General features: G+C 41.8%; 1 protein-coding gene across 3 annotated transcripts in view; it reads left to right on the forward strand.

Moving 5' to 3' along the window:
• AMOTL1 (angiomotin like 1) overlaps positions 1 to 13,618 on the forward strand; it is a 171,462-nt gene that overhangs the window by 117,090 nt on the left and 40,754 nt on the right. For all 3 annotated transcript variants that reach the window (XM_076002448.1, XM_076002449.1, XM_076002450.1), the window contains 2 exons: positions 5,639 to 5,783; positions 7,346 to 7,435. In XM_076002448.1, the coding sequence (XP_075858563.1) occupies positions 5,639 to 5,783; positions 7,346 to 7,435 (235 nt within the window). The remainder of the gene's footprint in view (positions 1 to 5,638; positions 5,784 to 7,345; positions 7,436 to 13,618) is intronic.

A 13,618-nucleotide genomic window follows, 5' to 3' on the forward strand; every position in this document is an offset into this window, starting at 1 on the left:
ATTTTTTTCTCATCAATGTTATCACAAAATGACATTGAAAGAGGACCTGCTATATGTCGTTTTATTTAAAGTTGATGTTTCCAAGAATCTACCGATCACATTAAATGAGGACTTACTATACTACATTTCATTGATCTGTCATGTTTGTCAAACCAGAATTGTCAATTTAAAACCTCAAACTTTGATGGATACTTGCCATAATCATCGTAAGTTCTATTGCTGTCCTCAAGAACTAGGACCAAGAGACAGAAGAATTGAATGAGCTTTGTGGCATAGCATTTTGCGCCTTGTGTTCCCAGGATCATTCTGGTCCCAGATCTTCCCTCACCACTGACCTTTCTGCTCAGTGTTCTTAGCAGCTATTTGAACCTTAGATATGGGGAGAGGGTGGCTGGATGCAGTGACAACCTTGCTTCTCAGAGATGATAGGTGCCAGTTGCCCTGGCATGGATTTGACCCCTGCTTTGAGTGGGCCTACTGTACTGTGAGGTAGGATGTGACCACAGTGTGCCCACAGTGTCATCCCATCTGGGATCCTCAGAGCATTAAGAGCATTTTGGCCCTTGCAGAGATTGCACTGTAAGGGCAGAACCAAAAATAGATGAATTTTTAATTGCAGAGCTTAGTCTACACATACTGTGCCAGGAACACAGCAGGAAAGGACGATTAAATTCAGAGACTGCCAAATCCCAGTGTAGATATGAAGACCCTGTTTGCAAAGAGGCGCAAGGTAGTGATTATCACTGTTAATTATTGGAATGATGGTCGAAGACCCCCAGAAAGAGCTGTTGTTTTTCAGTCTTGCCTTTTGGTTACTCATTTTGCTGCTTTTTCCCCCCCAGTTTCCCTGAGACTTATTTAATGGATGGAGTTGCCACCAGGACCAGACTGTGGGCTGTCGAGTGGGCTGGCCTCAGAAGCCATCAGGGAGCAGATGGACATTTCGAGGGAAAGGGCCAAGCATTTATGGTTTCCCTAGGCTTGCTTTAGTGAAGACCCTCTTCTGTGAGTCAAACAACAGTGGCTTTCATCAGGCAATCTGTGGCTTGGAAGGCAGGCCTTTCTTTGGTCCTGTGTGCCCCTGAGCTGTAAACGTGAAGGTGTTCAAGAAAAAAAGCCAGTATCTGGAGCTAGGAATGGCTGAGATTTTCTCAGGTCCTTTTCTGCTCATTTGCTTTTTGGCAACAGTGCCAGTGGCAAGTCAGGTAGGGGGTTCTGTTTTGCTCTGGTAGTTCTGTTTCTGGGACACTGAGTGCATCTCTGGATTGCAGGGAGAGCTCCCTGACACCTGGGCTGGAAGGGGGAAGGGGAGATCTAAAGGCAAACCTGAGATTCCCTTCCTGCATCATACTCAGAGTCTGAATGGGCCCCAAAAGTTTTTCTATCAAAGCCAGCCTGTCCAACTTTTCCTTCATCTTTAGCAAGTGTCATAGGATGCTTAAGATGTTCTGGACATGGAAGATACGAAGAAGAAGGTGTGGTTCTCACTCTGAAGGCATTTGCAGTCAGAAATAAAAGAGCTTTAGACTTAAAATTCTTAAACGAATCTAGTACAACTTTCTATCCCTTAGGAATCCTTTCTTTATATCTCTGATAGGAGGTCATTTATTTTTTACTTGAATGCTTCCAGAGAAGAGCAGCTCCCTACTGGGTATACTGTACTCCTGAAAAATGTAGTTAAGAGATTTTTCCTTATGTTAAATCAAAATCTGCATCTCTTTCATTCTCTACATGTAGTCATAGCTCTGTCCTCTGTCACTACACTGTCTTAGTCCATTTTTTTTTTTTTTTTTTTTTTTTGAGATGGAGTCTTGCTTTGTTGCCCAGGCTAGAGTGAGTGCCGTGGCGTCAGCCTAGCTCACAGCAACCTCAAACTCCTGGGCTCAAGCGATCCTTCTGTCTCAGCCTCCCAAGTAGCTGGGACTACAGGCATGAGCCACCATGCCCGGCTAATTTTTTCTATATATATTAGTTGGCCAATTAGTTTCTTTTCTATTTATAGTAGAGACGGGGTCTCGCTCTTGCTCAGGCTGGTTTCGAACTCCCGACCTCGAGCGATCAGCCCGCCTCGGCCTCCCAGAGAGCTAGGATTACAGGCGTGAGCCACCGCGCCCGGCCAGTCCATTTTGTGTTATTACAAAATATCTGAGACTTAGGAATTTCTACTGAAAAGTGGTAGATTTAGCTCTTGGTTCTGCAGGCCGGAATGTTCCAGAAGCAGGAGGCCACGATCTGCTCGTGAGGAAGCAAAACCCAAGGGGTGTGTCCTGCTTTATAACATCCCACTCTCATGGGAGCTGATCCATTCCCTTGAGAACTAATCTAGCCTCACAGGAGCAAGAACTCATTCAAGCCATTCACAACGGACTACCCCCATGACTCAGACATCTCCCACTGAGCCCCACCTCTCACACTACCCTGGGGATCAGATTTCAACATGAGACTTGGACAAACCACATCGATGACACATTAATCTTTCTTTACCATTATAACTGTCATTTCTCACAGGAAATGAAGGCCCTTGCCCTTCCTTTCTCCATACCTTCTAAGCACATAGCCATATACCAATTCCGGATTGTTTTAGTCTTTGCGATAGTAAACTACACCACGATAGGGATCCTGAAGTTGTCTTTTACAGTGTGCAGAGGGAAGTTCTTTTACTGAAAGGAAAGAACCCATGACCAGGTATAGTTTATCGGTATCCAGGTCTCTCTTTAGGAGTTATACATTCAAAGATTAATTAATTAGTCAGGGCACAATTCTAGGGCAGTAAGAGCTATTTCTGCCCTCAAGGAGTTAACAATCAAATCTCACACACACAATGCATGTGCACATCAGAATTCTAGTGAGGTAAATAGAACAGATAAAAATACTATAAAATCAGATCTGGGGAAGGTTCCTGTGCGTGGTGTAGTTAAGGAAGCCTTCCTAGTTGGTCCTGGGCTTAAAGGATGAGCACAATTGTCATGGTGCACACTTCAAGGGTTTGTGGTACTTTCAGCTTCCTTAGTGACCAGGGGATGCTCTGTGGTCTTAAAGGGGACTTTTCATGTAGCATGACCACCTGCCTGAAAACAAAGGCCACCTTTGATAGATAAAATTGCCATAGAAATGGTGGTGGGTTTTGGAGATGTCTACTTTAAAAACAAAATTAAAAGGAAGGAACATAATGTGTGATAAAACTGTGAGCAGGATTTAGGACATGCAGTTCTCTGTGCTGCCACATTACCAACAATTGATGGTATGTATCTTTGGTGGAAGCAGAAAGGCCTTGTTGAAATGAGGGGACTGTGGAAGAACCAACTCTGGTAGAAGGAGGCCCTTGGGAAAGTAACATGGTACCCAAAGGAGCCGTGGTGTTCTCGGCTCAGGCTGGTTGGCTGCTGCTAAGCAGAAGCCCCAGCACTCTCCAGCGCCCCCACTGGCCTCCTCTCAGATATGTGGTGGCTCCATTGTAACCTCCAGGGGCACTGAGTACAGTATCTCTCTCTTCTTTTACGTTCTGTGGCTCTACTGGCTTTATTTTTCTCCCTGGTTCTTGTGCCATGCCACCCGTCGGCATGAATGCCCCCATCCTTGACCCTCCAGTCTTCTGTTGATCTCCCTAAGTGGTCTCCACTTCATGACTTCTTCTGTCTTCTGTGTGCTGATGACACTGTGGCCACTTTCCTGACTTTCAGACCTGCATCTCCACCTGCTAACTGGAAATCTTTGTCAGTATGTGTTGCACATTCCTCAAACTTGGTATCCCAAAATCAGACTGTTTTTTTTTTTTTTCTTGAACAAATCTGTTTTGCTTGTAATTATTTATCTTGGTCAAGTCTCATTACCCCATCTTCAAGCGTGACTGTCTATGTTGCCTTTGCTTTCTCTCTCCCTTAGCGTTCAGACCCAGTCACCAAGACATGCTGATTCTACTCTTTAGTATCTTCAGAATTTGCCCTTCTAGTTGTTGTAGTTCATGCTTTTGTCATCTGTTGTTGAGCTATCTATATTAGCTTCTTACCTGGACTTCTGTTCTTCTGCCTTCTCTCCCCATCTCTACTTCCAACCTCTTTTTTAGTTTTATCTCTAAAAACTCCTATATGATCATGTTGTTCTTCTGCTTCTAACCCTCCCTTCCCCAATACCTTCCACCTCACATAGTCCTCCATTGCCCATAAAGTCAAGATCTTCCTTTTGGCCCTGGCTGCTGCCACTTATGCCTTGCCCTCATCCCTGGACCACCTGTCCTGTGAAAGGCATGCACTCACTTTCATGGCCTGTGTCTTGGCTCATGCCCTGTCTTCTGCATAGAATGCCAAAGCCCTTTGACCTTTTCTTTTCTCCCTGGCAAGTATCTGTTCATTCTTCAAGACTCATTTTAAATGGTATTTTCTCTGCAATCGTTTTTAAAGAAACTTCTCGTCACCCCTGCAAAATTAATGACTTTATCTCTAGGCTGTCATTGCATTCACCATCATACCCCTTACCACATTGCAGTGTAGAAGTGTGTGTGTCTAGGTACAGGCCAGCTTAGAATCTCAGCTCCTAAGGGCCAGGAATTAGCCTTCCTTATTTCTGTATCCTTGACACCCAGAAGAGTATCTGACACATTAAGCGAACAGTGAATGTCTGTTAGAATGTTTTTTATAGGAATCTTGTCAGGGACTTTCTGATCTGGGCAACTGGGGTTCAGAAAAGAGGGTGCCTGGATCCTGGTGACATCACTCTCCTGTTGAGAACATTGAAAACATGACTCTGGTCTCTTGGTGCCCAGCAATGTGTGCTAGTGCTCTGGACCCCTCAACTCTCCTGATTCCGACTTTGAGCAGCAGCGTCCATGTTTGTGGGACTCTCACCCAGTCGTGCCTTTTCTTCTGCATTTGTGTTACACGCCAGTAAAATGGGATTTATTGATGTTTACTTCAAAAGCATACTGTTATATTAGACTCCTGTTATAAGAGTTATAGTGTGCTGTAGATTAAAGGCTCCTCTAATTACAGTTTTTGATTTAATGAAATTCAAAAAAATAATTTTAATGCCTTGTCTATCGATTCCTGCATATAAAGAGGTTTTCTATGATACATTTGTTTGCAATTAGGTGCAAATTCATTAATCCTTTATATGACAACCTAAAGACAGAAAGGTAAACACACTGAGTAATGAAGCTTTTCTTTGAGTGGATTTTATTAATATGTTCCTTTGGGGACAGAGAGGGTCTCTGGAAAGAGCACTTTACTTGCTGTCTGGAAATTTGGGTTCTAGTTGTAGTAGTCCTTTAGTTTATTTATACTTTCATATTTTCCTTATGTTAACTGGGAATAATCATAATAGCTATAAATTGCCATACAAAATAGAGGAGATTTAAGTTATGTTTAGATTCACTCCTTTTTAATATCGGTACAGAGGGACTTTTACAAGGTGACATCAAATGGTCCAGCCACACTTGTGAGCCTGTAATTTTCAGGATCCTAATGTAGCCCACAGAGGGCAGAGAAGGAGTGAAATTGATTACATGATTCGGTAGGCATGAAAGGTGAGATGCAGAAAGATTGCATTGAAGATACAGCCTTTATACTTGGAATGTCTATGAATATGTCTAAGACACTTGCATGCATGTCAAAAGTCCCATTTTAATACCAGTTCTTCCTTTTAGTTTGAAAAAGAACTTCAGAGAATTTCAGAAGCATATGAGAGTCTGGTCAAGTCCACCACCAAACGTGAGTCGCTGGACAAGGCGATGAGAAACAAACTGGAAGGCGAGATTAGAAGACTTCACGATTTCAACAGAGACCTCCGAGGCACGCCAAGTTCTATCTATGTTTTCTCTGCCCCAAACTACCCTTGTAGCTAACAGTATGACTTTGGGGCCAGATTGCTTTGCTGCAGGTGCTATTCTACCTGTGTTAGGTAATATTGGAAGTTCCAACCATCTGGGAAGGGGAGAGGCACTCAAACAGTGGGACTGTTCTTTTCTGACTTGTAAGTTGTAGGTTGCAGCAGTGAGCCTTAGAAGTGACAATTATGCATGAGTCCATGGGAGCAAGGGAGTCTGTATAGCTCCTTCTTACTTTAAAAGTACTCAACAGTGACTCGAGGCTGTTTGACAAGACCAATGTCGGATGCACAACTTTTTTTTCATCAGGCTGAATCATTTGGTGGCACCGTTTGAAAGGCAGCACCTAACGCTTGGTAGGTGTAGCATAGAAGACAGAGCTAGACATATGTTCCTCTTAGGGGAAAAAAACCTCGGAGTTGTGAAAAGTGGAGACATATATACTCGCTGAAAGATAGGAGCCACCTGCTACTGGACCTTCACAACCTCCAGTGTGCACGATGATTTAACCCATAACATTTTACTTGGCTTTCAGCTAGGCCATTTTTCAGTTGCCTTGTGTGTCAAAACACTCAAATGTACTGATAGCTCCCCCCCCCCCACACACACACACAGTACCTATATCTCACCTGTTCTGTAATCACAAACCCTTTTCTGTTGGGTGCCACATACGTTCAATAAATATTTGTTGTACTGGATTATTTAATTGAATAAATGAAGATTTACCAAGTATGTTGAGCAAACATAGAATTTACCATGTACTATCTTCATCTGTTAGGCCATTTTGAGCCTTTTTTGGTATTTATTTATTTTAGACAGAGTCTCGTTCTGTTGCCCGGGCTAGAGTGCTGTGGCATCAACCTAGCTCACAGCAACCTCAAACTCCTGGGCTCAAGCGATCCTCCTGCCTCAGCCTCCCAAGTAGCTGGGACTACAGGCATGCACCACCATGCCTGGCTAATTTTTTCTGTATATTTTTAGTTGGCCAATTAATTTATTTCTATTTCTTTTAGTAGAGACGGGGTCTCGCTCTTGCTCAGGCTGGTTTCGAACTCCTGACCTTGAGCGATCCACCCGCCTTGAGTGGGTGGATCTTAGCACCTCCCAGAGTGCTAAGATTATAGACATGAGACACCGTGCCTGGCCTTTATTTTTAGTTTTTTGATTCCAAGATAACAGATAGCTGCCACTGCCTAAAATATAGAGCTAATGGTCAAGGTTAGACTAGGCTAGACTAGGGCTTGAGGCCAAGGAGACTCACCCGCTTTGTGAGGATGTCAAGTCAGAGGTGTGGGGCCTTGGAGACAGAGAGGCAGCTGTCCCCATTGGCATTAGATTGCATGAAGACACACGGCTTTGCTTTTGTATTTTGGAACATAGTTCTCATTTTTCCTCCAGTTGTTCGGTTTTGGGCTCCTGCCTGAGCATCTCTTCATACCCACCCCTTGGCACCCATTCCATTTCTTGGTTGGATGACAACTTAAATCCGTATGCATTTCTTTCTAATCGCTTCCTCTTTGTTCGTAGATCGACTGGAGACTGCCAACAGGCAGCTGTCCAGCAGGGCCTACGACGGGCACGAAGACAAAGCTGCCGATGGGCATCTTGCTTCCCAGAGTGAGTCTCCACACTTATTTATCCCAGAGTGGGTGTATCTGAAAACCGGGGCCTCAGGGAAGAGTCATATTAATTTTAAGGAAGTGTTGTACTGTTTGCCTTTTGTTTGTTAATTTAGCATACAACCTGTTAGCCTCGCATGAGGCCCTTCCTAGGCCTGCCAGAGACAAAGCTGCAGTTGATACATGTTGTTTTAGTAATGTTGATTCTGTCCTTCTGACCTGCAGTTTCTCTGTGTCTCTCTGTAATATCCCAAGGAGCAACATCACAGCATGTCCTGGGGCGTGCTCCTTCAAACAGTCACCACACTGCTTCTCCAGGACAGGGAAGGGGGCCTAGGGGTGGGATTTGGTTCTATCTTGGCACGTTTTGTGCTGTGCAGGTTGTGGAGTTCTAGACTGGCGGCCCCTTGCCATTGTGCAAGCCATCTAAACGATCGATCGCATTTTGTATCTCCATGGGTGGTGCTCATTTCCAAAAGCCACTGAGACCATTTCAGCTAGGAATAATGAACAGTAGCTTTGTAAGCCTCAACTTACTGGGAAAACGTTTTATGCATTTTACCAGAGGCAAATGATAGAATCAAATGGGTTTTGAGAAACCACGGGGCAAGGTTTGAATTCCCACAAATTCATTGCACAAGACAGAAATTTAAAAATCCAATCCAAAAAAAAAAAGTTTTTAAGCTGTCTAGAAAATTGAATTCATGCCTGTGGCATAATTCTCAAAAACATTATGAGTAGTGCTCACAAAGTAAAGACAATTCAAAATAACAAAGTAATGTATTCCTGCACTAGCCATCTATCTGTCTCGTGGTGGTGGTATTGTGAAGAGTGGGTCCCTCAGTGCAGCCCTACATTTTAAAGACTGAAACATAATTGGTTGAATTTTCTAATTTCCAATGCTGTTTGGTTGGATTTAATCCCCTATGTTTTCCCCCAATTTATACATAATTGCATTCCAGTTATTAGTCCAAGCTTCATTTTTTAAGTTCTCTTTTTGGCAAATGGACACTAATACTGTCTAGAGTTTTTGGGTCAGATTTTGTCATCTTGTAGTAGGTGATTGGCGTATGTTCTGGATATGTAGGTGATTGGCGTATGTTCATATAAAAAGCCAGAAATTTGAATTACTTGCTTTTCTAACAAAACAGATCTCTTCTTTATGAGTGCAATAAATTTACCATCTCATCTGAGCTTTCATCCAACAGAGGGGTCCTCTGTACTGTTTGCATTTAGGATCGTGGCACATTCCTTCTGGATGACCACATGCCTAGGTAGAGTAAGTGTATTTGGCAGGTATGTCAGCAATGCCAGTTTGTATACTCCGCAATACTCTGCCTTCTTGTCAGGGGATATAATTTGATCACTTATTTCAGGGAAAAATGGAAAAGCAGTCATTTTCACCTGAAGGGCATTTATTCCAGCCTTCCAGCCAAGGCTGGTGCTGATGAATAATAGGGTTTGGTGTTGTGTGAGCTCAGAAATGTTTCTGAAGACTTTAACCTTCTGGCTCAAAGCTGAAACATCAATAATGAGGCAAAGAGGCCCTTCTAGCTTCACAGGGAATGATTTGTTCTGTGCAAACATGCTCCACTGTGTTCCAAAGGCACAAACAAGACAGACCAGAGGCATTTTTCAACTGCTTAAAGGTATCTCAGTGCTGATGTATGTTGTAATTAAATCTAGGAAGGGCATTTGAAGGTTTAGTAACGGTGATATCTGATCAATTTTCCTAATCTTTACAGGACATTTTATGCATTTTTCACAGGTTTATAATTATTTGCAGTAATTTTTTCTCTCCTGCTGTGGCCAAGAGATGGACTCGAGATGTTATTTCAAATTTATAGATAGGTATTTTTCTTAGTGAGTTGTAAGAACTTTTTGAATATTAAGTAAATTCATATGTCCCATACCATGTAATTTGCAGATGTCTTCTCCAGTTGTTTTTAATCTTTGATTATGGTGTCTTTATCTTATAGAAGATGTTTTTAAGTAATCATATTTATGCCTTCTAGCTTTTATGTCATGCTTAGAAATACTTTTTTACTCCCCAAGACTATAATACTATTCACTAATGTTTTCTTCAAATATGATTTCATTGTTTACAAGGCTTACAGTTTGGAAGCTAGCCTGGGAGGCAGAGTAGAAGAGAAATTCAAGAGGGACTAACCTAGAGGCAAGGAGACTAGTTATCAGGCATTTCAGTACAGTGTCTGGGCAGGAGATACAGAGGTCTTGAACTAAGATAGTAGAAGGCAGTGATGAAGAATAGAGGGACAGGCAGGCAAGTGATGAATTAGTAGGACTTGGGGACCACTTGAATTATGGCGGTGAGAGAAAGGGATGTGATTAGAGCTACTAGATGGATGGTCACCCTTTATCAATAAAATGCAAGAGGAGCAGGTTGGGATTATAATGAGCTAAGATTTGAACATGCTGAGTCAACTTCCACTGTGGTCTGTAGCTCAGCGAGCAGGTATAACAACAGTAGGTGCAGAGATACCCAGAAGGCTAGGTGGGTGGTTCTCTCTGTCAGGCTTTCATTTTAGCATATGCATACAGAATGGCAGGCATGAATTACTACATCTTTTCATAGTTATTAATGTGTTCCATTATCATGTATTCATTCAGAAGCCCTATTATTAGAATAAATTTCAAGCCAATAATGATCACAATTATAAATATTACTCACTCAAAAGGAGCCATCCTTTTCAAATGAGTCTTTGGGCATTCTAGCACTTGGTTAAGAGAAGGGCAGGACGGCATGGCAATAGCAGTGACACCTCTGGATAATACATACCAAAGAACTAAGGCTAGGCTGTGAAGCTCCTGCCAACCACCTTGGCAACGGAGAAGTTGGGGAAAGGGGAAAGTAGAGAATAACACTCAGCTTTTTTGCTGGGTGTTCACATTGAGGCTAGGAGTCCAGATTTAAGAACACTCAAGCAGCTCTTGCAGTACGAGGGGTAGGTGAGTCTTGAAAGCTGTCGCAGTTAATGGAGGGAGGAGATCCTTCCTGGCTAGATTTTTAAATTTCCCTTCTGCCCAGGGTAGTTTTCTTTTAAAAACTGAACTGTGCTGATGGGACTGCAAACTAGCACAACCTCTGTGGAACGTAATATGGAGATACCTCAAAGAGCTACAAGTAGGACTACCATTTGATCCAGCAATCCCACTACTGGGCATCTCCCCAAAGGAAAAAAAGACATTCTGTAAAAAATACATCTACACTAGAATGTTTATAGCAGCACAATTCACAATTGCAAAGATCTGTAAACAGCCCAAGTACCCATCAATCCATGAGCAGATTAATCAGATGTGGTTTATGTATACCATGGAATACTATTTAGCCACAAAAAGCATTGGTGATCTAGCGCCTCTTGTATTATCCTGGATAGAGTTGGAGCCCATTCTACTAAGTGAAGTATCACAAGAATAGAAAAACAAGCACCACATGTATTCACCATCAAATTGGTATTAACTCACTTAACTGACCTACACTTAAGTGCATGTATAGTAGCAACATTCATCGGGTGTGGGGCAGGTGTGAGTGGGGAGGAGGGGATGGGTATATTCACACCTAATGGGTGCAGCATGCACCATCTGAGGGATGGACACACTTTAAGCTCTGACTTGAGTGGGGCAAAGGCAATATATATAGCCTAAGTATTCATACCCTCATAATATGCTGAAACAAAAAAACAATTAAAAATTAGAAAAAAAAACTGAACTGTGTTCTTAAGTTGGAGGCTTTTGATGAAGGCCTTGGTAGAGTGCCTGGGTAGTTACCACTTAGTTGTAAAGATTGAAATGGACATTAAACAGGTCTGTTGTGTTCTTCCCAGTCATGGGTTTCGTCTATATTAAAAATCTTAGGGAATTAAGTACTTAGAAGTTTGATGACCTTGAGGAAAATTTTCTCCCTGTCACCTCATGGTTTTATGACATACTCTTTGTAAGAATTCAGCATTGTGTTTGTTCATGTATTTTCTGGTCTTGCTTGTTTGTTTTTTCAAATGTTTTTATAGCTTATAGAATGGTGATATCAAAGCCAAATTACTCCTGAAAACCAGGGACTCCAGCCAACTCATGTTTGGTCTGGCTGTGAGAAAATGAGGCTTCTTTGTCCTTTAACTTAACTGAGGTTCTTGTTTTTCCCATTCATTTATTTGTCACACACATACACCCAGAGGTAGGTTAATGTCTGCTAAAAGCAGAGAAAGCCCCTGGGAATGTCTCTCATCATTCTTAGCGGTGTCTTATCAGTGAAACTTTTTAAAAACTATTTCTTTCTGAAAATTGATAACTCTGCAGAATTCACATCAGCTTTAGGCCAGAAAGCCAAAAATAAAATATTAGATGTGAGAAAACTAGACTGGTAAAGATGAAATTTCATTTTATTGGGGTTTTTAAATAGATGTGTCAGAGCCTTGTTATGCTCTTGGATGGAGCGGGAGCTGATTAGCTCTGACATGTTTGTGTTATTCCAGGATAAAACCAAATCATGTTGAAAGGATACACAAGAACTTATCTCTACCTCTTTGGGATTTTGTTGGCACTCTAGGTTCAGCATATCTGGTTAAACTTAATATTTATGTAGGTTAGATTCTGGCTGTTAAATGGCGTGCCTAGGAAAAAAGATTTCTTGGGTGTTCAGGGATTTGTTTAAAACAACATATTGATGAGTAATGGGTGTAAATGAGTCAGAACTACATGGATTTAATTTCCCTCAAAATTCTTGTAGGTTTAAAAATTAAGAGAAAAAAATGTGTGGGACCACACTATTGTAAAAATAACAATAATTTGCCATTTTCAGTGTATCTTATAATCGTCTTACCTTGAATCTTACTTTAGATACTTTAGTTTTCTATCTCTTACAGAACATAAAAGAGACCAAAATGATTTCCTGAAATCTCTCTGTTTTTTGCATTTCTGTAAGGTCTTGTGTGACCCACAGAGCAGAAATTACAATGACATAAACATTTATTCTGTTGACCCACTTAGAGCACAAGGAGATTATTCTGAATCCTCATTGGGTTTCATTACATCAAATGTTGTGGGTTTCTGTCAGGCATGGTTAGGAAGGAAGGACACGGATGCACGGGTTTAGCTCCCTGTGGGCCTCGCAGCGCGTGTAGCTCCTCCTGACCCTGGGCTCCTCGGTGCACAGCTCCTGTTTGCAGCCCTTGCTCTGCATCCTGTATGGTCATGGTTTGTTCGCGTGACCATCTCCCCTGGAGATGGAGAACCACGGGCATTCTTCACTAGCATTCATCCCACCCCCACTAACACACCATGCATTTTATGTGCCTCACACTCGCTAAATGTTTATGGAGAGAATGGATAAAAGTAGAAAGTCCTAGTAACAATGGACTTGAAATTAGCCTTACGCAGTATCAACGTCAGAATGTTCTTTTTAACTTAATGTCTCCAGTCACGTTTTGAGATACCCCAGGTTACCCTTTGTTATTTCAAGGCATTTGGTCAAATTATTAAATGAACTACTATAAGAATAGAAGCAACTTAAAAATACCTGAATTTCTCTTTTTTTTTGCCTTCCTTCTTACCGCCTTCCTTTTTCCAAGTAGAAGAATATCTAGATAAAGAAAATCTTTCGTTGTTAGAAATAGTAGGATTTCTCAAAAAAGTTGACATTAATTAATTAATATAGTCCATGTTTGGTTCCCTTAGCTCCTTCTCATTGATTCTGCTGCGGATATGCTGGAGGTGAGAATTGGCTGTGGTATGAAGAGGTTTTTGTAGCAGCTGGCCAGGTGCTCACGCTGCTCAGTCCCTAGACCAGGGTTGGACACCACAGATCAGTGCCATGGCACTGATGGGAAGGAGTTGCCCAAGAAGCCTGTCAAGGTGACATCATTTATATCAAGAAATGTGTCTTGCCCTAAATTAACTGATTCTCCTTAAAGATAACCATTACATTTAATAGGATTTTTATGCAATTCCAAAAATTTTAGTTTTTGTAGCTACAGGCTCCAGAAAATAGTCTCGGATCAGCTGCAACATCTTCTAATTCCTGATGTCTCATTAACATGCTCAATGACCTGGAGTTAGATGCTTAATCTGCCTGCACCTCCATTTCCTTTAAAGAAATAAAAGAATAAATCTCCCACTTTAGCCAACAGAGCTGATAGATAACCAGTGATACGAAATGTGAGGAAGA

Source organism: Microcebus murinus, chromosome 4 (genome assembly GCF_040939455.1).
Source record: "Microcebus murinus isolate Inina chromosome 4, M.murinus_Inina_mat1.0, whole genome shotgun sequence".
In the NCBI taxonomy this organism is placed as follows: domain Eukaryota; kingdom Metazoa; phylum Chordata; class Mammalia; order Primates; family Cheirogaleidae; genus Microcebus; species Microcebus murinus.